General features: G+C 57.0%; 2 protein-coding genes across 8 annotated transcripts in view; one reads left to right on the top strand and one right to left on the bottom strand.

Annotated features, from left to right (window-relative positions):
- Window positions 1-4,325, top strand: part of LOC116466803 (uncharacterized) — an 11,244-nt gene extending 6,919 nt beyond the window's left edge. For 3 of the 6 annotated variants that reach the window (XR_009213355.1, XR_009213352.1, XR_009213354.1), the window contains 4 exons: window positions 678-761; window positions 1,897-1,979; window positions 2,760-2,853; window positions 4,268-4,325. Coding sequence is in view for 2 of the 6 variants with exons in the window: in XM_058438141.1 (XP_058294124.1) it covers window positions 678-761; window positions 2,760-2,853; window positions 3,825-3,845 (199 nt within the window). In the remaining 4 variants the exon portion in view is untranslated. Of the gene's footprint in view, window positions 1-677; window positions 762-1,896; window positions 1,980-2,759; window positions 2,854-3,824; window positions 4,137-4,267 lie in introns of those variants that run through there. The other 3 variants (XR_009213353.1, XM_058438142.1, XM_058438141.1) reach the window with 3 other exon arrangements.
- A 4,910-nt stretch (window positions 4,326-9,235) lies between these two features.
- Window positions 9,236-23,086, bottom strand: GATA2 (GATA binding protein 2). Of its 2 annotated transcripts, none has more exons than XM_032149868.2 (6): window positions 22,731-23,086; window positions 16,640-16,916; window positions 15,556-16,197; window positions 13,680-13,825; window positions 11,639-11,764; window positions 9,236-11,135 (listed from the first exon to the last, which is right to left on the bottom strand). In XM_032149868.2, the coding sequence occupies exons 2-6, from the start codon at window positions 16,866-16,868 to the stop codon at window positions 10,836-10,838; spliced, it is 1,443 nt and encodes a 480-aa protein (XP_032005759.1). In that variant the 5' UTR covers window positions 16,869-16,916; window positions 22,731-23,086; the 3' UTR covers window positions 9,236-10,835. The 2 variants fall into 2 exon arrangements, with proteins under 2 accessions (XP_032005759.1, XP_032005758.1); XM_032149867.2 differs by lacking the exon at window positions 22,731-23,086 and adding an exon at window positions 17,548-17,758.
- Window positions 23,087-23,949: the final 863 nt, after the last annotated feature.

The raw sequence follows: 23,949 nt of genomic DNA, 5'->3' as shown, positions 1-23,949 counted from the left end.
CACCCAGCCACCCACACACCCAGCCACCCACACACCCAGCCACCCACACATGTTTCCTGAGTACTTGTCCATACACGTGCTGTGTACCAGGCACTTCCCTGGGTCTGGGGTCCATATGTCAGTGAAGGCACCAGACAAAGCCTTGCCCTTATGATGCTGACATGCAGTTGGGGAGATAGGAGAAACTGATAATGCATGAACATTTAACATGATGGCAGGTGTCATAGATGCCGTAAGAGAAAACAGAGCAAGATGGGGGCTTACAGGAAGCTGGGGCTCTTAGGGAGGTCAGATTGGGTGCCCCACACTTCACAGGCATGCTCAGTTACCCATGCCCCCATACATGTGAGCACACCTGTACGCATGGTCACACATGTGCACACAGGCCCTCCATGAGGCCTGTAGCCCTGCTGTGTCTCCAAAACATGGGCACTGCCTTCCCTCACTGGGAGGTCTGGCTGCCTCATGCCTCTCTCAGCCTGGGCCCTCCCATGACCCAAGCCAGGCCTGCTCCCTGGAGTCCAGGGCACATCTGGGTTTTACTAGGTCTGCTAGCAAAGGGCCTGGGCAGCTCCTATGCAGTCAACAATTCAGATTCACAATTCTTCCCTGCGCTGGTCTGAGTGGGGGCTGGAAACAGTTGAATTCAGCAGCATCACCCCTGTCCTCCCATGCAGGGAACTCCCAAGCCCAGGCTCTGGGAGAAGGAGCAGACACACACCAATGTGCGAATGCAGCTGCAACACTCGCTGGAAAGAGAGGTAACACCGTCTGGGGCGTCTGGGAAGGCTGGTCACAGGAAGTGACGCCTTGGCAGGGCTTGGAGAGGGAGGTTCCAGCAGGGTCGGCCTCACACACATGAAGGGTCTTGGATGTTGACACTGGACATCCTTCCCCAGGGAGGTAGTTCATTCAGTCATGGAACATTTCAAGGTGGGAAGAAGGTGTTCATCACATGGCTATGATCATGTGCCCATTGCAGACCACCCTGTCCTGGGCGCATGAGGAGTTCATCTCCTAAATCAGTGGTTCCCAACAGGGACAGTCCTCCCTCCCTAGGGGACATTTGGCAATGACTGGAGGAGTTGCTACTGGCATCTCCTGGGTGGAGACCAGGCAGGGCTGCTGCTGAACATCCCTGTCTAGTGCACAGGATAGCCTCCATCACAAAGAATCATCCAGCCCCAAATGTCAACAGCACTAAGGTTGAGAACTCTGTTCTAAGCCCTGAAATTATCACTTGACAAGCGCAATTATAATGCAATGTCTTTTTGATGCACCAAAGACATTAATGTCTTCAATGTGAATATTTAAAACACACAGGTGACCTGTTTGGTGATTTATTTCTTAATAAAGCAGGAGCCTTGTAACGTGGGAGTGGTTCCATGCAAAGGGAACAGCATGTACCAGGCTCAGTGGCTCTGTGGAAAGAGAGCAGGCATCTGTAGTCAACTGCACCTGGGACCGAAGGGATGATGGGAATAGAGCCCAGAGAGGGGCAGGGGCTGCACAAGGCAGGGCTCAGACCCCAGGCCACAGAGCATGGATTGTGTCCTGGGAGGGGGAGACCTTGAGAAGAATTAAAGCAAGGGGAAATGGGAGCTATAGCATACTCTAGAAAGATCCCTCAACAGCAATGAGATTCAGTTTTATACCCACAAAATTGGTAAAAATGTCAGTTTGACATTGCCAAGTGTTGGCAAGGAAATGGAGCAACTGAAATTCCCACACCCTGCTGGTGGGAACATACATTGGAACAACCAATCTGGAAAATCCTTCTAAGGCTTATGCCCCCAGGGAAACCCTCACTCATTGCTGCACTGTTCATGGTAGCGACAGACAGGAGTGACCGAAATGTCCATCTTAAGGAGAATGAGCAAATATATTGTGTTACAGCTGAACGGGGGACTATGACACTGCAGTGAGAACGAAGAAACTGACTCCACACGTGAGCATGGAGGAGCAGCCCCAGCACGGCAGTGAGCAACACAAACCAGTCATTGAAAGCATCATTGTGATACCATTTATAGAAAACGTACAAACATGCGGAATAGTGCATTAAGGATTTATACATATAGAGTAAAAGTATAACAACATGCATGGGAAAATGAAGCCCTGGCTACCTCTGGAGGCGGGGCAAGGGGACAACAAGGTCAAGAGCGTTCCATGATCTCTGTAGTGTTTCCCTCAAGCTGGGCTGGGGAGGGTATCAGAGGGACTTGACACTGCCTCCACTCTCCTAACTCCTGGAGCTCGTGCCCTGGAGAGTGAGCAGGAGCATGAGCTGCATGCGGCCAATAGCATACGCAAGGCAGGGGAATGCTATTGGGGCTGCGCTTCACCAGCTCTCTTGACGCCTCCGTCAGCTGCGCACTGTGCAGGAGTGAGCTGCCGAGACTCCTGCAGCTGCAGGGAGGGGAGCTCTGCCAGTAACCTGGCGGGGGCTGAGATGCAGATCCTTTCCTAGTTGAGCCTCTGATGAGAAGCCAGCCCAGGTCAGCAGGGGGACTGCAGCCTGGTGAGGGCCTGGGCAGAGGCCGTGGCTGAGCTATGCCTGGGATCCTGGCCCATGGAAACCATGAGATACTAAACACGTGTGGTTTCAAGGGGCTAGGTGTGTGGCAGTTTGTGATGCAGCATAGAAAATCAATACCAAGGCTACCATGGTGTTGCTTATATTATTAGCTATATTTTTAGATAACTGAATTATTTCATAATTAAGAGGTTAAGCAAAGCCCCTGTGGTGTCCTCACCTGCAGGAAGAAGAGACAGAGTGCAGGGCATGAGCCTGGAGGCTGGGAGGCCCAGGAGGAGGCTGGCACAACGGAGAGGGGACAGGCCATGCAGTCCAAGGTGAGGAAGCAGTATGGGCTGGTGTCAGGGCTGGTGGGGTGTGTGAGTGTGTGTGTGTGTGTGTGTGTGTGTGTGTAGAAAGTCCCCTTCATCCCTAGATTCTGAGGAAAGGGAGGGGCCCATGCCAGCATCCCCTCAAAGCCTGGGAAACCTGGATCCCAGCCTCACAGCATCAGAACATCAGAACAGCCAGACCTGGCAGGGGAGGGGCCAGGGAGAAGGAGCAGAGGCAGTATTTTCCCAGGGTCCCCTGGGGAGCCTGGCAGTGTGGACTGGGGGTGGGGTCAAGGAGGACAGATGGGGCTGTGGGAGGGAGCAGCTGCCGCTCCCCTCTCCAGGGATGCCCGCTCCCCAACTCCAGCCCGCATACCAGTGGGAGAGATCGTGAGACCCTCCCCCATCCTTGCTCCCACCAGCCCTCAGTTTCCCTAGTGATACTGGAGAGACGATCTGTGAGGACCCCCCCTGAGTTGGGTGTGATAGAGAGAGACATGAGAATACCTACAAATAGCCTAGGGCACCCCGCTGGCACTCCCTCTGGCCCTGGCAGCTTTTGGTTCTGTGGGAGAAGGAGGAACAGAACGGGCAGGCAGTTTGCCCAGGGTCCCCAAATACCCTGGTCTTCTAAGATTGGAGGTGGTTTTGGGGGCTCAGTCTGAAGCCCATTGGGCTACCCAGGATGAGCCTAGAGTGGAGGAATAAAATGGCATTAGAAGGGTCTCCTTGCTGGCTGGCCTTTCCAAGACCTTCCGTCTTCCTTGTATGATCCTTCCAACAACACTGCAAGACGTAGTCTTGTTTGACTGATGAGGAGCCGGGGTTCAGAGAGCCCAAGCCACTTGCTCAAAGCTGCACAGCAAGGGGGAGTCAGGTCTGTCCTTCGGATGGGGCTTTACCCTGAGTAACCTTGGTTAGGGACCAGGGAGGCCCTGAAGGGTCCCAGGGAAAGAACTCAGATAAAGCTTTCCTAGGATCCTCGATCAGGGTTTTGAAGCGTGAAGAAAATTCTCCAGGCTGATCTGAAGGATAGAACATCCCAGGGAGAGAGACCAGCTAGGAACAAGGCAGAGAAGACAGGTTGCTGTGAATGACTATGTTTTAAATTACACAAGTGGCATATACTCAGAACATATCAAAACAACAGCCCACAGTCATAAAGGGAAAAGTGCCCCCTCCGCACCCCGGGTCTGCAGCACACTTCTCAGAACTAACAACTATCATCATCCAGGTACATGTCTCCCCAGGTGTTTTTCAATCTCTACACAAATATTTTAAAAACAAAAACGGAGCCCGCTTTACATGTTGTTTTCCAGCTTGCTTATTTTCACGTATCCTAGTGTTTTTGTGAGATGTACAAGAACAGGTTCGCTGGGCCAGAGAGCATGCAAAACCTAGATCATTTCTGCTCATACAGGCATCTCCAGGCTGCTTCTCCACACCTGCCCAGTCTTTTCCATTTCTGCTGAGGGGGGAAGTGGTGTCCCATGTAGAATGGGCATGGATCTGATCATTTGTGAGACTCAACGCCCGTCGGGATGTCTAGTGGCTGTGGATTCACATTGCAGTTGGGGATGACCTCTTGTGTATCCTTCTGCCTGTTTCCTTCCACAGCTTGTTATGTGAATCTCCTAATTCAAAATCATTTGCAACTCATTCACACTTTGTAAAGCCTCATGCTGCCCACACACACTTGCCTGCTGTCTGGACAGAACAGTCATGTTCACCAAGTGAGATGCTAACCAGCTAGTTGTTCCAACACCACTGGATTGAGTAACCCTCCACCTTTGCATTGATTCAGGACACCTCCTTTATCACCCATTATCTTGTAAATAATAGGGTCTGTTGCGGGTTTACTGAGTCTGTACCATTGATCTGTTTATTCTTACAGCAGAACCACAAGGTTTGAACGATTGTGATAATAGAATCTTGTTTAATATCGGAAAGCATTTCTCTCTCTCTCTCTCTCTCTCACACACACACACACACACACACACACACACACACACACACACCCTCATTTTATTTTTCCTAATTTTTGACTTCTTCTGCTGATCTTATTAGTTTTTCCAGATAAAGTTTGGAATCATTTGTCATTTTGCCTTTAAAAAAAAACCCAGCAGAGTTTTGATCGAACCATCCTGTATGATAATTCATTTAGGATCTACCCACCTCCTCCCCTGCTGCCCCTCATCTTTCCCGCTGCTCAGGTGATTCTGTCCCTGTATCAAGCAGATGGCAGGCATTCCCCAAGGGCAGTGTCCGTTTCTGTGGCCCTGAGGGCCCTTTCACCATCCTAGCACTGGGTCACCGGGGGGCAGGAGGTGCTGTGGGGAAGAACAGCACTGCTCCCTAAGAGTTGCAAAGGGCACTTGGTTTCTTCCTACAAATGGGTGTCAAAGCCAAGCCTGGAAGTGTCCCTGTGCAAGGCAGGGAAGAAGGGGCCAGGCAAGCCGAGCTGAGTCCATGGCGGGCAGCCCCACCAGGGCGCAAACAGAGGGAAGAAGGCCAACCCACCTGGCCATCCTGGCACCAGGCCCTGGGGAATCATCAAGGCTACCCTGACCCACTCAAGACGGCCACTTGCAGCTCCTGGCCTGCATGCCTGGCCACGCCTGGGCACTTTGTGGCCACAAAATTCAAACTGTTTACCATACACAGTGACTCGAGGAGGCAGGAGTCACTATTAGAAGTGAATTGTTTTATGAAGGAGGGAAGAGAAGCTGTAAACTGCAGCCCCTGAGCCTCGGTTCTTTGCTCTGAAGTGACTTGCTGGGACTTGAATCTGAGGCTCTCATCCCCATCTCTAGTCAACACCACCCCCCAGCCTCCCCCTGCTCTGGCTGCTGCCTCCTTGTGAGAAACAGCCCCTGCAATTCAGGTGCGGTGGCTCACGCCTGTAATCCCAGCACTTTAGGAGGCCAAGGCAGGCGGTTCACTTGAGCCCAGGAGTTTGAGACTAGCTGGGGCAACATAGTAAGATCCTGTCTCTACAAGAAAAAAAAAAATTCTTTTTTTAATTAGCTGGGCATGACGGTACGCACCTACAGTCCTAGCTATGTGGGAGGATGGCTTGAGCCCAGAAATTTGAGGCTGCAGTGAGCTATGATCGCACGTCTGCACTCCAGCCTGGGTGACAGAGTGAGACCCTGTCTCCAAAAAGGAAGAAAGAAAAAAGAAACAGCTCCTGCTTTCCGAGAGTTTCCTGGTAGTGAGTAGAGAGAGCTTGTCATAGGATCAAGAGTCTCTGTGTGTGTTATTCCCCACCCAACACCAAGAACAAACGAGGCTGATGAACATTTGTGGGAAAGTGAATAGATCTAGTCTACAGAGGGCTGGGGAGCACCTAACACCAGCCATTGGGGGCACAGGGGACACAAGAGTGACCAGACACAGCCCCTGCTCTTTTGCAGCTGACGTCATGGGACGAGGGGATCCTCTCTGCTTGTTTCTGCTGGCTAGCCACCTCCCCAGCACTCATGACAGCGCCTGGCACTGTGTGCTCCAAAAGTGCTGGTTGACAGGAGGAAGGAAATAAGCCGGGGGCACAACAGAGAAACAAGGAGGCCTCTTTTGATGGCTTTTCTGGGTTATGGGTCTGGATTCCGGCCTTTAAGTCCTGAGCCAAGTTCTAGGTTCGGATATGGGGTTCTAGGTTCTGGGACCTAGAATCTAGGCCCAAGGCTGCATGTCCTTAATGCCGAGTTATGGGCTCTGAGTTCCAAGCTCTAGGTTGTAGATTTGGGGTTCCACACTCAGGGCCCCAGATTCTGGGCTTTGTGTTCTGAGAACTCGATTCTGAGGTCTGGGCTCTGGGCCCCCGTCTTAGAGGTCTTTGTAAGTTCTGAGCTCTCAGCCCCAAGCTGCAGGTTCTGGGTTGAAGGGTCCATGCTCTGGGCTGTATGTTTTGGGCTCTGGTTCCTGAGTTCTGGGGCCTAGGGCTATGGTTCCTGGTTTGGGGATCAATCTAGGCTGCAGGTTCTCGACTCTAAGCTCTGCAGTCCAGGGCTGGCTCTGGGTTCTGGACTTTGGGCCAAGCAAGTAGGATGGTTCGCCAGAGGCCAAGTAGAGTTATTATTTATGCTTCATGCCTGGAATGTAAGCTCCTTGAGGACAGATTCTTGTTTGCTTTATTCCCTGCTGTAGCCCCATGCCTACAACAGTGCATGACATACAAGAGATGTTCAACAGGCTGTGCACACGTGAACACCCGATGGCAGAAACATACAATCCTGCCGTCACGATCCAGAGGCATAGGAGAGAGAACCAACCCTGCCCTCACTGTGGCAACAGCTGGCAAGAGGAGAGGAGGCCTCCTGCTCTGGAGTTGTAGGGGGTGGAGGGCAGGGGGACCCAGGGCCACTATGCATCAGGTAGGAGGCACATGCCTACCCTGCCAAGCCCCAGGCTGGCTCCTTTCTGTACTCAGTGTCAACTTCACAGGAAAGGACAGGAGGGGGTACTGGTGGCACACCAGGGCAGAGTCTGGAGGTCAGAGTCTATCTTAATGGGCTGGGGCAGCTGGGACAAGGTGCTGATCTTCCTGGTACTTTGGCCCACCCAGCTCTAAGCAAGGGAACTCCCAGTGTCAGCAACCTGGTATTGGAAAGAATTAAAGGAAAATCTCCTGGACCAGGTGGACATCAGGGCTGTCAAGGAACAAGGATGGTGGCAATCAGAAATACCAGTCTTCAGGGCCCCTGGTGAATAAAGATCCTGGTGGTCAAAGATGATGACAACTAAGGTGAAGAGAAGCCATGGCTGACCAGGAACGTACAATCAGAGTGATTTTTCATTAGGGACAGTGGAGTCAGCCAGAGATGATGTCCATCAAACACAACCTGGTCAGGGAGGGGTGTGTCACACGCTGGCCCTCAGAAGCCAGTGTTCAGGGGTCTTGGCAACCAGAATTATCATTGAACAAATATGTCATCAATCATTGATCAGGGGCTTGGATGGCTTCGGCTGTGAGTGACTGGGAGCATTAGTGGGGAAAGCATTGGGTGTCCGTGTCCTTGGTGGCCAAAGGTATACGAGATATTAGTGACCAGTCACCAGTCACCTCCTGGTGCAGGAGACATGGGGTCCAGAGATCTTGGTGAAGAGAACCAAATGCAGACCATTAGGGATCAAGGGCACTGGTGAGCAGAGGCATCAATGATTAGAGAATTTGGTGATCAGAGACATTGGTGACTGGGTATTCTGATGACCAGGGGTATCAATGGCCAGGGAGGTCAGTGATCAGAGGTATAAGGGACTTTGGAAAACAGGGACATTGGTCAGCAGAGATTTTGAAGACGATTCAGTAATCACTGATGTTGGGCATCAGAGACATTGGTGATAAGAGATCTTGATGATCAGTGTTGAGCAATCAGGGGTATTGAGAACCAGAAACACTAGTGACTACATTGATAGGAAATTTGATGGGGAGAGGATCCTATGATCAGGGACATTGGTCATCAGGCACATTGCTGGTTAGAAATAATGGTGATCAGAAACAACTGACCAAGGACATTGTTAAAGAAACACTGGTGATAAGAAACAGTGTGATCAGAGATGCTGGAGATTACATGTGAGTGATCGGTCTATCACTAGAAAAAACACGGATCAATTACATTGGTGGTCATACTTATTGATGGCCTAGAACATTAGTGACAAAGCGCATTGGCAATCAACACATTGGTGAGAAGAGATACTATGATCAGGCATACTACTGGTGAGCAAAGACGGTCACTGGAGACATTCGTGATCACATTTTGTGGGTGTCAGTGATCAAACTCATGGTTAAGCAAAGGCATTAATAAAATATTGGTGATCAGTTGTTAGTCATCAGGTGTTTCTGATGGCAGGCGCTCATGATCAGACATGTCACTGATGTGGAATATCAGTCATGGTGCCTATCATTGATGACCAACATCACTGATCAAAGATGACAGCAATCAATGACATCAGTGATCACAGACTCTGCTGGTCAAGTTTGTCAATGAACAGGAATATTGATGACTAAATTTCTCAGAAACCAGAGCTGAGAGGAAGCTCAGCACCTGGAAGGAAGCAAATGGAGACAGGGTTTGCAGGAGCCTTGTTGAGCCCTCAGGGGTGGACCACAGGCTGGAGAAACCACAGCCTCCCTGCACCTCCCCAGTATCTTCCCATTCACTAGGACCCCTGGTGCAGTGACAGGAAATCCAGATGGGAGCGGTTCAGGGGAGGAGCCTCAGAACGTCAGTGGCAAAATCAGACCCAGGCCCAACAGAGGCCCAATCCTGGATTCCCAGGGCTTTCCCCTCGCAGCCACCCCGGTGACAAGAGCAATGCAATCTTGCTGCCCAAATTCACACCCGGGACTCAGCACCCTGGGAGCCCACAAGACAGGCCAGGGGCATTCACAAAAAGTATTTTATTATTCTTAACAGTACTCACTTTAAAGGAATAAGAGGATAGCATACATTTTTTACAGACAATATATAAATGTTGTACATAATTAACAATAACTTAGTTCACTAATCCAAAATAAAACAAGCCAAATAAAACATAAAAACAGAAAATACTGCCGATTCTTTATCTTATGCGGACACTACTACAAAATAAGTTACTTCTGGCCGTGGTGCTCCCCGCAGCGACTGCCCGCCCATATTGCACTTGGTCACTACATCAGCACAATCCTCCTCCTGGGCCAGGGGCCCCTCACAAGCCACCACACCCCACCATCACCGCATACAGAATCTAAGCTCAGGACACGTTTATATACAGCTGTACCTTGGGAAGGATCCAGACAGCCACAGTAAAGCTGGACCTGAGACTCCAGCAGGGACACAGCCTCTCCCTGGGTCCTGGTCCTGACCTGCCCCCCACTCCTGCCTTCACCCCCTGCCAGGCCAGCAAATGCCAACCAGCCCCCAGAAACCAAGGGCAGCAAAGGCCCCTCCCCACCCCCAGCTTTCATACTAGGGCTGTGGGATCCCAGCTCTTTTCCAAAAAGAATTGCAAAGCTCCAACCTTGTGTGTAGGTTTTATTCCTTTTATAGCAGGGCTTCTGTGGCTACGTACAATCGACTGGACCCAAAAAGAGTTTAAAAATAAAACAATTAACTCATCAGCGAGTTAAGCTTATGCATTTTTTTAATATTTTTTCTTTTGTCTCAGAGTAGGAGGGGAGGGGGTTGAAGGGTTAGCAGAAAAAGGATGTATTTACAGGGTCCACCTGACAAACAAGACAGGCTGTGGCTTGCGCTCAGTAAGGGGACACAGTCACAGCAGCTTCGGCCTCAAAGCCAAGGGAGCGATCTGGGAGACGTTTCCCCTTTCAAGAAAATGTTGTTTCCTTCCTGTGACCCAGCCCCGGCCTGGGAATCTGTGCAGGACCGCCCGTGATTGTCTCTGCCCTCCAGGGCCTGGCCCGTCAAAGCAGGCACCAGCTCACCCTCCCTGGGCCATGGCCACTCTGGCTTTGGCTCAGCCCAGCCTGGAGTTCGGCTATTTCAGAGAGGGAAGCCAGAGGAGAAGAGGGTGCAGGCTGAGGTCCCCACAAATCTGCCCCCAGAGCCCTGGCAAGTGGACCCGCCAATCCCGAGGAAGAACCGGAGGACTTGGGACAGCTCAGACCACCAAGTCTCCAAGTCCTTGTTAGAAATAAGAGCAAAATAAATAATTTTTGCCTAATCCTTTTTCCTTTTAAAATTGGTTGCCTTCGTCTGTCCCGTCCCCTCCTTTTCTCTCCATGAAGTTGTCCTTGTTGTTCTCCAAACAAACAACTGTCCATGCAGGAAACCCCACCTGGGCAGCAGCCGGGTGCGGAGGCAGCCTCTCAGCGGTGGGGAACATTCACAGTAACTGCTGGCAGGCTGCTGGGCGCCCTCCAGGAGAGGGGGTGCTGGGCCGAGCCGGGCTGGCAGGAGTGGTGTCGGCCTTCGGGAAATGCTGGGCAGCTAAGGGTTTGGTCCACCCATCCCGGGAGTGCCCGGTCCTTGACGTCCATCTGTTCCCTAGCCCATGGCGGTCACCATGCTGGACGGGTGGGGGTGGCCGAAGGAGAGGCTGGAGGAGGGGTGGATGGGCGTCGGAGTGGGCAGGATGTGTCCGGAGTGGCTGAAGGGCGGGAGGTGGCCCACAGGTGCCATGTGTCCAGCCAGGGCAGCTGCACTGAAGGGGGACGACTTCTCCTGCATGCACTTCGACAGCTCCTCGAAGCACTCTGCCCCTTTCTTGCTCTTCTTGGACTTGTTGGACATCTTCCGGTTCCGAGTCTGGATCCCTTCCTTCTTCATGGTCAGTGGCCTGTTAACCTAGAGGCAACCACCAGTTTTCAGAGGGCCAATTCCTTCCTCCAGCAACATTCCTCCCACCCCGCCACAGCGTGGACCAGAGGCAGGTCAAGCTGAGGGTCCCAGGAAGCCAGGAATTGTGCCCGACCTTCATAGTCCCATCACCAGATGGCTACCATTCCAGGAAGGGCGGGTTCTGGCGTATGGGGCTGACCCACACCCTCCCTGGCTCTGCCCACCGCATGCCAGCACTGCCCAGCCAACTGAAGTCCTCCCCTCCACCCTGACCTTTTTTAAGCAGAGAAACCACTTCCCTAGCCCCCAAGACCCTGTCCTAGCCAGCTCCCCCTCCTGAGCAGAGGCAAGGCACCCCCTCTTACGGGAAGCCCTTCTGGCGCTCACTCAGGGCAGCGGCTTCCCAAGCCAAGCCAAGCTGGATATTGTGGCTGGGGCCTCTTGCCTGGCAGCACAAAGCGCAGAGGTCCCCTGGGAGGGGTGGGGTGGCTGGGGCGGGGCGCACTCACATTGTGCAGCTTGTAGTAGAGGCCACAGGCGTTGCAGACAGGGTCCCCGTTGGCGTTTCGGCGCCATAAGGTGGTGGTTGTCGTCTGACAATTTGCACAACAGGTGCCGGCTCTTCTGGCGGCCGACTGGGAGGGCAAGGCAGCATCAGCAGGCTGGGCTCCCACGCCCACGTCGACCCCCCTCCCTGACCCTCGCTCCACCCCCGGTCCCCACCAACTCAGTCAAGGAGGACTAAATCTCACATGGGAATCAAAGCATCTCAGAACCATGGAATTTTAGAATTTGAGAACGAAATAAGTCAAGACTCACAGAACTTTGGAATAAAGAACTCTCAGAAGTCTGATGTTAGAATCAACGGGATTGCAAGAGCTACAGGGGAGAATTAGCTACCTCCCCCAACTACCCTGCGCTCTAACTCCATAAATGGGGAAACTGAGGCCCTGAGAAGGGCTCTCTAGTAGCACGGGCATCCTGAGGCTCAGCCGGCTTGGTCCCCCTCGAGCCCCTGGATCTGGGGCCGATTCTGTGTCTCCTCTAGCACGACTCCGCTCAAAATCCATAATCCTGGGTGAGTCAGTGTCGCTGAGGCCAGCGCAGGTTTACAGAGTGCAGAGCTGCACCGTCCAACACTGTAGCAGCTGGCCACAGGCAGCCATTTAAATAAGATCTAACTACAAATTAACAAAATTAAAAACCCAGTTCCCTCAATTGCACTAGCCACATTTCAAGTGATCAATATTCACATGTGGCCAGGGGCTAACACAGTGGGCAGTGCAGACACAGAACTTTTCTATCTCTCCAGCTGATCTGAGTGCTGATCCCCAACTATCCAGCCCCCATACCCCAACCCTTAGAGCTTTAACCACCCCCAGCCCCTCTGAGTCCTAGTCCCTCAGGAAATGCCTGGCAGAGGTAGGGTCTGGAAATGAGCGCCTGGTCCCTGTAGAGAGAAGCTAGAGGGAGGCTTTACCCAAGAAAACAGATCCCCTCTCCCGGTTCCACCAACGCCAGCCCCACAGTGACAGAGGGGGTCCCCCAACACTTCCCAGAAAACTGCAGGCAGGAGTGCGCCAGGTGGTGAGTGTGGGGGCTGGAGGCTGAGGCCTGCAGAGCCTGGAACAGCCCCAGGCCCAAGCCTGGTCACAGAAGGGACAGAGGGACTGCAGCCGCAGGGGCAGGGAGGGGTGAGTAAGCAGCCTGAAGCTGGAATTCTGACTCAGGGGCCAACGCCGCGTCCTCCACCTCTACCCCCACCCGGGCCTCACCCCGCCCTCGCTCCAGGGGAAAGAAAGGCCCCCAAAGCAGGGAACGATTTAAGCCTCATAAATCACTTCGCCCTGAAAAAATATATTTATTATTCTTAGCATTTTACGCATTATTTGCAGAGTGGAGGGTACTAGAAATTTCAAAACAGCCCAGCGAGAGGCAGGACTGAGCTGAGGAGACTCTACAAACTCGCAGAGTCCGGAAACAGATACACGAAGTTTCCTTATCTTCAGGCTGCAGATGTCCGGATAGGAAACTCCGGCAGGAGATCCGAAAGGGCATTTTTTAAAAATCACTCAAATGAAAATACACAGTATAGGTGACTCCATGGAAAAATAATAAAGGGCAGGTTTTTTTAGTGGCCGGTGTGAGTTTGTGTTTTATTTAAATAAGCACGAGGAGCTTGTGAGCGGGGCTGTCGGGGAGGGCTGAGCCACAAGGAAAAGTACTTCATGGCCCTATTTTTAAAAAAGAGCTAAGCAGAGGCCAGAGGACAGGAGTCTGGCCCGTGGACACTCAACTTTGGGGATCCCGGAGCAGAGTGGGGTGGCACAAGGGTGCCCGGTGGGCTCCCTATACCCGAGGAGGAAATCTGGCCCGAAAGAATCTGGCCAGAAAGAGAGACGACCCCAAGTGACATCCCAGTGCTTTTCATGATAAAAGAGGATTTCAAGCGGCAAAGCGTCTGCATTTGAAGGAGTTCCCCCACCCCCCGTAATTAACCGCCAGCTCCTGCCCAGCAGCCCCCTCCCAGCCACCTGTGCCCGCTCCTACCAGTCTTCGCTTGGGCTTGATGAGTGGCCGGTTCTGCCCATTCATCTTGTGGTAGAGGCCACAGGCATTGCACAGGTAGTGGCCGGTGCCGTCCCGCCGCCAGAGAGGGGTGGCTGTGGCCCCACAGTTGACACACTCCCGGCCTTCTGCAGGGGGACAGGGAGAGACACAGGGCCTGCTTAACCTGCAAGTTCTTGGGAGGGAGTCCAGGGCAGGAAAGCGGCCGGCCGAGCAGTGCCAGTGCCTCTCCGGCACGCGGTTGGCCTGGGCCTGGCTGCAACAGCCTGGGCAGGAAGAGGGACCCAAGGGTCTCCCACATGGGAGGGGGCCCAGGTCCAGAGTCGTTTAAGGCCAAATCTCCTGCTTCCAATCCTCACGAGGAGGGATGGAAACGAAGGAGGAGGGGAGGAGGGGCCCAGGGCCCCAGGCGTTCTGGAGCAACCAGGAGGGTATTTACTGCAAACTTTGCCGAGGGTAGGGCGGTGGCAGGAGTCACCTAGCTCAACCTGGCTGGGCCCAGGAGGCTCTCTCCTTCCCGCTCTGGTGCGTCTCTTCCCCTCTCCTCTTTTGTCCCTCTCGTTTCTACCCAACTGTGTCTGCCCCACCCCATCTTTCTGCTCTAAGTCCAGAATCATTTCCCTCTTTCTCCCCAACTTTTCTCCTCTTCCACTGAAGTTCTAGAATTTTTCTGAGTCCTGGAAATAATGGATCGAAGTTGTTGTTCTTTAAAATAAAATAAATAACAAGCTCTTTCTTTTTTAGATAAGTGGCCTTGGGTTTTTTTGTTTGTATTTTTTTTTTTTTTTTTTTTTCAGTTAAAAGACCATCTGGAATTCAAATAAAATGCAAAACAAACAGGAGAAAGGACCAAGAAAAGGCAAGCTGACGGGCCTGAGCAGAACTAGGACCCTGAGCCGGGGCTCAGCGGGTGCTGGGGCCAGCGGGGGCTGGGGCTGAGGACCAAGTTGAGCAGGGTCACTGCCTGGCATCGTGTTCCCCAGGAAGTTGTTCTTGATTTAGTTTAAACTAAATGGGCAGTACAGACTGGCAAGAGAAGGTGGTTCCTGCACTTAGGAGTAACTGTTTTAAAAACCTTCCCCCTCTGTGGCTTAAAGGGATTCGGGAAAGAGACACGGACAGCAGGAACTCCACACTAGCCACGAGTTTCTGGGTTTATGCTCTGTGGCCAGATTCTTGGACAAACCCAGTTTGGCCCCAGCCAGCTGCAGGAAAAGGGGCGGGGGCACTGCAGCTTCATCCCCTCACTCCAGCCTTCAGGGAGGGAGACGGAAGGCCCTGGCGAGGGCAGGGAGCAGGAGCAGGTCCTGGGAATTTTGCTCTGGGGCAAATCTCCCAAGGAGATCAGGGAGCCATCGAAATCTCAAGATCAGACTGATTGAGTTGGAGACCCAGATTCCTTAAGGGTCTGGAACCTCCGGAGTGCCCGAAACATGCACACACAACATGCACACAGACACATGTACATACATGCAGACACACTCCCAAACACACGCACATACAGACTCGCTTCCCTCGCTTCACATGCTAAGTCCTGAGGTGGCTTGAATTTTCACTTAAGATTCAAGGAGGGGAAGGGGGAATTACCGTTCTGTGTTCTGGTCAGGCAGTGACCAACCCTGGAGCAAGGAACTGAACTTTGGGGGTACACCGGAAGCACTTAAGAAAATGGCGAAAGTTTTAGAGTCTCCTCTCCCTGACCCGGGGGTCTCAAACATCTGTTGGGGGCTATTAGAGAGAGACATCACCCATCCCAGATCTGGGAAACCGACACTGCCCCCTCTCCCAAGTCACAGCCCCCCACCACAAAAACACAAAGGCTCCCGTCTTCCACGAAGTCCCCAGCACCTGCCTTTACCTGAACAGGAACGTGCCTTGCTGCGCTGCTTAGGGGTGAAGCTGGAGGCCGGTCCCCCCAGGAAGCCTCCGGGGTGGAAGAGTCCGCTGCTGTAGTCGTGGGCAGCCGCCGGCACATAGGAGGGGTAGGTGGGGATGGGGTGGTGTGTAGCAGGCTGGGTGCCCATAGTGGCTAGGCCTGGGCGCAGGGGACTGCCACTTTCCATCTTCATGCTCTCCGTCAGTGACACCTGGTACTTGACGCCGTCCTTGTCCTCTCCTCGGGCTGCACTACCCCCCGCGGAAGATGAGGCTGGAGAAGCAGCCCCCGTGGTGCTAGGGTCAGGAGACACTTCTTTGGGTGGCGTAGGTGGGAAGCCGAAAAGGTGGGAGCCAGAGTGAGCTGCTGTGGGGGTGAGGGAGGCCACTGAACTCCCGCTGCCTCCCCCGCTCCCACCCCCAGCCCCTGGGTACACAGAGAGTGGGCCTCCAGGGCCTCCAGCAGCTGAGGGGTGCAGTGGCGTCTTGGAGAAGGGGCTCACGGTCCAGGGATTGTGGTGGTGGGCCGCAGCGGCAGAGAGGGCTGCTTTGCCCCCGTCCAGCCAGGGCAAACCCGGGCTGTGCAACAAGTGTGGGCGGCACATCTGGCCTCCAGTCAGGCGGGCTGCGGGCAGAGAGAGAGAGGGTCAGGGTGGGCAGAAAGATCAGGGTAGGCACAGCTAGGGACGCCCCTGACAGACATGAGATCACGGCTCCCAGAACCAGCAGTCATCCCCTCCCCAAAGAAAACCAGAAACATAATACCCCACCGGTAATAATCAGGAATGTCAGTCCAAGCTGAAGGACAAGTGGCATAGAAGGAACCCCACCGGACAGACCCTACAGGGACAGACCCCACTTCCAACGGGCCAGTTGGAAGTGGGCAGAAACCCTGTGGGTCCCAGACCCTCCCCAATCGGCCGCTGCCCCCACCTCTCCCGCCCCGATATTTCAGCAGCTCGATTCCTGCGGATCCTACATCCGGGAAGCAAGCAGACGGGCCCTCCTCCCCTCCCTCGCCTGGCGCGCGGCGCCTGGGTTCTCATCACCACGGGCCCAGTGCTCACCGTGCGCGGGGCTGTAGGAGACACGCGCCCGCGCGTGAGCGGGGTTGGCGTAGTAGGGGTTGCCCTGCGAGTCCAGGTGATTGAAGAAGACGTCCACCTCGTCTGGAGGCAGTAGCTGCGCGGGTTCCATGTAGTTGTGCGCCAGGCCCGGGTGGTGCGAGTCGGGGTGCTGCGCATTCAGCACGGCCGGGTGCGCCATCCAGCGCGGCTGCTCGGGCGCCACCTCCATGCCCGGCGGCGGCGGCGGCTCAGGGTCTGGGTGGAGGCGGCAACGGCCCTGCGCGAGGAAGGGGGCGTGAGGCGTGCCGCCAGCGCCTGACACCCCCCAAAGTCCCACCACGAGGTGTCCCGCGCGCCACGGAGCCCCAGCCCAGATCCGGCGAGAAAGAGCACCAGTCCCGGATGGGAGGAAAGCCCAAGGCTCAAAACGAAAGGAAGGCGGGGGAGGAGGTTCAGCCACGCACACTCACGTGGTGACCCGCGGTTCCAGAATCACACACCCGTGCACATGGGGTCACACCCGGTTACGGGTCCCGACACCAGTGACCCCAACAAACGCACAGAGCAGCACTTCAGTCGGACACTCACACTGAGCCCCCCCGCCCGGTAGACACACATGAACACAGACTCAAAAGTTGGAGACAGGCGCCCGGGCACCCAGTGTGGCACTTGATCCCAGCGACACGCACACACCCACACTTGGCGCCAGATACACATACTGATCTCAACCCCCAAAACATGCACACGCAGCCCCCTGAGCGCATTCCTAAGCGGCACAATCAGGACCTCTCAACAAGGCACACCAAAGCAGTCGCCCGCAGCCTGCCCCCTGCCCTAAGTCCCCCCAGAGTCCCCTCAAAGCTAGGAGCGCCCCAGGCCCCCAGCCGGCTCTCAAACCCCAAACTTACACACGCAGCCGTGGGGAGGGGAAGGACTCCGCCTCTGAGAGTGAAGGAGCTCCGGCGGGAGCCCCGGGGGCGACGGGCCCAGGGACAGCACGTCCGGAGGCTGGTGGGGCTTACAGGGTAGGAGCGGGGGGTAGCGTGCGCCTCGGCCTCGGGCCCGCCCGGCTCCGGCCCCTCGGCATCCTCCGGCCGCCCTGGCGCCAGCTGCCGACTCCTGCACAGACATGAAGCGGGGGCCGCGCACGCCTAAGAAGCCCACGCCAGCCAATCAGCGCCGCGCGCCTCCCAGCCTCCGCCTCCCATTGGCTGCGTCCGCAATTCCCGAACCGCTGGACTCCGGGACTGACCCGCGGGCCGGCCCCCCCCAGCCGGCTGGCCCACTCCCTGCGCGCTCCTGGCGGCCCCTGCTACCAACGCGCCCCACCACTAAGGGACCCTCACCCCAAGGCCCGACCCCTGCAGCCCCTCTTGCGAACACTCCGCGATCCCTCGACGCTCTAGGCCTCCGTAACAGTAACTAACCACCAACTGCCCCCTCCCCAGGAGCCCGGGCCGCGCACCCTCTGGATGGCCTCTCCCCGAGACCCTAACCCCGCCACGCTCCTTCACCGCTGAACGTGGTCAGTCCGAGCGCAGTTACCTACCCAGACCGTTCCCTCCCCTAGCTCGGGCGCTGTCTGGGTGGACTGGGGGTTGGGAGGGCTCGGAGGACAGCGGCGGAACAGCAGGAGCTGAGAGGGGCAGAGAGGGGCAGGAACTACAGGGCTCTAGAGGGCACCTGGGCCTCGGACACGCGGCCGCTCAGGGCTGTGCTTGACCCAGTGGAGGTGGCCGGGCCGGTGGCTCCAGAAAGGGGGAGGGGGCATCCCCTCCCCGGGCGTGGCCTTCGCAGGCCAACGGGCCCAATTGCCTGGGGCGAGGCCGTGGAGACCCGGACTGGCGCCGGCGCCAGCTGGAGGGAGACGCCCCCGGGCAAGAGGTGGCATTTTTTTCCTCCGGGGGGGGGTCCCCGAGGTGGCCTCTGGTGAGGGGGAGGCGGTGGTCTGAGGTCTCCGTCTTCTAAGTCACCTGGAACTTCTCCCCACTCACTTCTAGCCCGGAGATCGGCTCTATGGGTCGAGTGGGCCGGGTGCACAAGTCTTCCTCCCTCCCATTGTACAGACTGGGGAGACGGAGGCTCAAAGGGAGCCCCGGGCCGAGGAGGGAGGTCCAGGACAAAGGCATTTTGGGGGACCTAGACAGGTGCCGAGTACTGGGGGGACTCAACAGCGTCCACCAGCCCTCTTCCCTGTTGGGCCCGAGGCTCCCGGGGTAGATGTCCAGAGGGCCCCCAGGTGGGTCGGGGGCAGGAGGAGGGCTGGGGTCCCGGCCACCCCGGGAGAGTGGGGGAGGGGCGGCGGGATTGACAGTCGGTAATTGGGTAACTGGAGGCGGCTTCTCCGGCCGGGCGGCCCCGCCACCACGACGCCGAGCCCCTGACGTCACCCGATTCGCCAGGAAATGAACTTTTTAATAATCCGAGGAGGGAGGAAAGCCCTCGGTCCCCTCGGCTCCGGGGGCGCCCGGCTGGGCCCAGCTCTGCGGGCGCGCCCCCGTCACGCCCTCCCAGGCCAGCTCAGGGCAGCGCCAAGGGGGCGCGGGCTCAGGCTGAGGCCTCCTCCTGCCTAGGCGTCTGGCGTCCGTTTGTCTGTCCGAGGCTTCAGCGCAGGTAAAGCGCGGGGCTGGGGGGCGCAGAGCTCCATTGGGCTGGGAACCAGCGCGTCTCGTGCCCTTGGGGGACCCGCCTGCCCGAGCCGCCTGCTGAGCCTCCCGCTCCCCTCCACGCTGGAGCGCGCGGAGCCGGGTCTGCTCGGAACTCCACTCTGCGGGAGCGGAGGCCGGCGCCAGCCCGGGAAGGCGCGCAGGGGGCGGGAGGCCGAGCGCGAGGCCTTCGGCGCCGGGCCTCCGCGGCCAGGCCGGGCAGGTGAGCAGTCTCCGTGCCTCCTGGTTCGCGCTCCCCTCAACGCGTGCGGTCCCGCCGGGGCCCACTGTCTCTCCGTCCGTCTGTCTCTCAACTTTTCCCATCCTTTAGCTTACGATTCTTCATCAACTCGTAAAATGAGATCGCCGCGGAGCTCGAGCCTATTTGGCGTCTCTGGAGACTAGCAAGACCCTCTGAAAGGCACCGCGTCCCCAGGCATAATCCCCCGTGTCCGGCAAAGCTGCCCCGTTTGAGCGCGAACCCTGGGACTCAGCGCGGGAGGCAGACCAGCAGCTGGCCGCTGGGCTGTGAACGCCAGGACCGAGCGGAAGCTTCCCGCCCGGCCGCGATCGGTGCCGCGGCTCTCAGGGAAGTGGCTACGCGCGGCCCTCGGGAAAGCAGGTAATTCGCCTTTTTCTCCCACCGGCGCGGTAAAAATTACCACCCCCCTCCCCGTTCTGTGTGTATTCCCAGTTTCAGCGCAGCGAGCTCGGCATCTAACCCCTCCGCGGCAGAGTCCCGGCCACTGCGGTAGTGGAGGTGGCCAGCCTGGCTGAGTCCCCTGCCCAAACGTCAGCCCTGCGCTGCCGCCTGCCTGGCGCAGAGCGGAGCGAGGGAGGGGATTTAATTACCCCGCTCGGCAGCTCAGAAAATCGCCGCACAGAGGGGCTTAGCAGGACGCTTAAGGAGTGCTTGAGCAGGAGCCTCGGGAGACCCGAACCAGCCTCCTTGCCCGCAATCCGGTGTAGAGGAAAAAAAGGAAAGAGGAGTTCTGCCAGGTCCTTTCAGGCCTTGGGGTTGCCTTCCTCGACAACGCAGGCAGGGGCCGGCTTGACCGAAGCCTCCACCTCGGTTGCAGGTCCTGCGTAGGATGCGGGACTGCTGCATTCTCTGGCGGAAACGAACCCGCCTGGGAGAGAGAAATGCGGCGCCAGGTAGCAGGGCGCCCAGCTGGCCAATAAAGGGGGACCCGCGCTGGACAATGTCTGTGTGAGCCAGGCAGACCGAGGGACACCAACCGGGCCCCTCCCCGCTAGGCCGAAGACATGGTCCTCCCACCTCGGGCCCCAAACAAACTCCCGGGGAGGGTCAACGCAGCCCCCAGAATCGGCTGGGGTCTTGAGGCGCCGTTCCAGGCCTGGTGAGAACAGATATACTCCAATTTATGGGCTGGAACTTTGGGGTCTCCAAAACACCTTTAGAGGGACACGTTCCCTTTTTCAGTATTCTGTTCGTTCGGGAGCATAGTTGGAAATGCTTGGCGCTGCCTTTGGTCACATTAAGAAGCTGTCACTTTCCTTACTTGGGAACAAGATTTCTCTGAGGACTGGAGGTCAGTCAGGAAACAGAATTTTCAAAGGACCCTTTTCAAGTGGCCCGAGAACTCACAGCGGCGATCGCCACCATTTGACCTGGGTGCTTCTGCCTGGGAGCTGGGGAGGTAGCAGATCTGGTGCCCGGTTCTAGAGTGCTTCTCAGGCCTCTGCTAAGCCGCTGGTCCCAGGTGGGACACAGAGCTGCCCAGGTCTCCCCGGCCGTCCAGCCCTCCCCTCTGAGCCCTTTGTTTAAACTTAGCTCAACCGAGGCGGCCCCTTTGGGACCATAAGTTTGCCCTCCCTTTATAACCTAATTCTTCTCGCCTTTTCCTTATGGGCAGCTAATTGGCCCGCGGTGTGGGGCTGGGGGTGGGGTGTCAAGGAAACCCATTTGCTAAGGGACTACCTTCCATAGAGAAATTTAATTCGCAACCCAGCGGCCTCCCCGCCCCACATTGGCAATAAACCTTGAGGGGTACGGGGAGGAAGTGGGGTGCCTTAGCAGATGGGTTCAGAAGTTCCCTTAAAGCCGAGGCATTAGATCTCAGGCCAGCAGCCATCCCTCCAGGGGGGGTTTCCAAGGGGGGGACTACTGCTATAACGGCTCCTCCTGCTCTTTGGGGTTCAATTCCAGCCCCCTAAAGCAGAAGGCTCCCTCCCTTGGCATCAGTGCAGGCTCTCCCACCTCATTCCTGTTCTGTGTCTTTGGGAATCGTAGAGTCTGTGGCCCCCACGTCCTACGTGTCTCCGCACCCTGGACCCAGGCGCCTCCGAGATTCTATATTGCTTCTGACCCCTACCTTCAAGCCTGGCAGGCTCCCCACGGGACCCTGCTGAGACCCGGAGACAATCGAGCGGTGCTTCTCCCTCCTCCACGAACGGCCACGGTTTACTCGGAGCGGCCGGGGCCGGCGGCCTGACAACTGGTTTCGTTAGACACAATTTGTCTGCAATTTGTTAACCCGGCTGGGAAACGCTCTCCAGACGCCTCGGCTGCCGCACGGGCCCTACCTGGTTCTCGAATCCTGCCTGCTCATAAACGAATCCTAGCACGGGGTGCCCGCGTAGACCTGGAGCTCACCACCAGATGTTCCCGACCTCGGGAGAGGAGGCTTTTTCCAAAACAACGAATTTCCTTCCTTGTTTTCCGGTAAAGGAGCGGCCGCCACACACGGGGTCCCTGAACGCGGGGCCTTTCCCCTCGTGGTTGGAGCAACCCAGAGTTCAAGCCTGGCCGCCACCGAATAATTTTAAATGCCCCGTTTTCAGACAGATCCAGAACGCCGTCTACTCCTACCGGCGGCAGATCTTCAAGCCCGCGGCGGCCCCATTCTTATTGAAATCCCACTAAACGGATTCCGACTCCAGCTTGGGGCGGGGGGAGACTTCCAGACCCGGCGCTCTCCCCCACACGCACCCCAGTCACACAGGATAAAGGGCTGCGGGGCGCAGCGCGCGGGGGCGCAAGCAGGAGCGAGCTGGGTTAAGCCGCGAAAAGCCGGCGCACGGGACCAGCCGGCAGGTGCAGCCGCCGCTCTGCGGCCCGGCTCGGACGCATCCGCCGCGGCGGCCTGGGGGTTGGGGGCGGCCGAGACAAAGGCCCCAGTTCGGGGGCCGGGAGGCGGGGGTGCTTTACGAGGCTCTGGGAATGCCGGGGTCTCATGGCCTGTGGCTCAGAGAAATGGGAAGACAGGAGGCCGGAGGCGGGCCTGCTGTGCCCAGGTAACAAAATACTCCCTCTGGTTGAAGTCCCTGTAACCAGGGTTTCCGGTCTCTGGCAGGGCCAAGGCGAGCCCCAAAGGTAGGGGCCACAGGGCAAACGGACCAAGCGATTCGGGTGCCAGGCGGGGCGGGCCGGGCCGGGGGCGGGAAGGGCCCGGCCCGGGAGGGTGGAAGTGGAAGGAACTCACCGAGCGAGGCGCGGTGGGCGGTGCCCCCGGGCGGACGGGGCCTGGAGCAGAGCTGGCGAGGTGCGCGGCAGGCGGGCTCGCGGGACCTGGGCGCGGGGTGGCGGCGCTCACCAGCAGAGCCTGGGCGGCACGCCGAGCGGCCGCATGGTGTTCAGCGGACCGCTTTTGTCCGCCTGGTGGGCGACGGGGCCCTGCTAGGATGGAGGTGGCGGCAGGCAATAGACAGACTTGAGCAGCGAGTCCCGGGGCGGCGCTGGCCTCGCTACCTTCCTCGCGCTCACGCTGCCTCTCCCCCACCGGCCGCAACGCGGCTTTTTATTTCGACATCACTTTGCGGGGGGGCAGGGGGTGGCGACGGGGGCGGGAGCGCCGCAGGGGGCAGGAGGATGCCCGGGGCTCTGCACTCGGCCTACCAGGTCCAGCCGCCTGGCCGGCCAAGGGCCGCTAGGCACTCAGGGCGCGCACACCCTGCGCATCCACACTCCAGGCCGCTCCCGCCCTCTCTGGAGCGCACACGCGCGCCCCTGACCTCAGGGATGCTCCCTCAGAAAGCTTGGGACACGTCTTTACTGAGACTTTCCCCGGGGACCCTCAGGAGCTCTGGGCACACGCACTCACTGATAATGGTACACAGACGCCCGCTCCTCTGCCTTCAACCCACTTCCAGGAGTGCTTACACGGACACGCACACATCCCTGCACATGTGCACGCAGCTGTGGCCGCGAGGACATCCTCAGACGGCCTGGGTCACACCGACACACATGGCCACACAATCAGATGCAACTCGGCACTCGGGCTCACACTCAGGACGCCCTCACTGCCAGGCTGGTTTAGCTAAGTGCAGGCGCAGCCCCTCTTCCTGTCCCACCCCCACTCCAGTTCCTAACTCTAGGGGACCCCTGAGCACTTTAGAAGTCCACTCCCTGGTGTCCCCCTGGCCCATCTCCTTGGGGCAGACTGTCACAACGGGGGAAGCAAGAAAGTGTGCAGAGGGCTTGTTCACAGAAGTGGGGGGCAGGAGGAGGGGAGAAAGTGAGTGTGGGAGTCCTCATCCCTAGAAGGCCCCTGGGTTTGTGGGCAAAAAGAGTCCAGTCCTTGTGCTGCCAAATTCTTACTAAGGGATTCAGCCAGTCAGTGTCCCCCCAACCCCACCCCTGATTCCCATTCCAGCAGATCAGGGAGAGTGAAAGTGGCCTGGGGACCTTGGGCCCAGAGGGAA

Source organism: Hylobates moloch, unplaced genomic scaffold (assembly GCF_009828535.3).
Source record: "Hylobates moloch isolate HMO894 unplaced genomic scaffold, HMol_V3 SCAFFOLD_4, whole genome shotgun sequence".
NCBI classification, from domain to species: Eukaryota; Metazoa; Chordata; class Mammalia; order Primates; family Hylobatidae; genus Hylobates; species Hylobates moloch.
The sequence above is the reverse complement of the archived record's forward strand: the minus strand, read 5'-3'. Positions and strand labels throughout refer to the sequence as shown.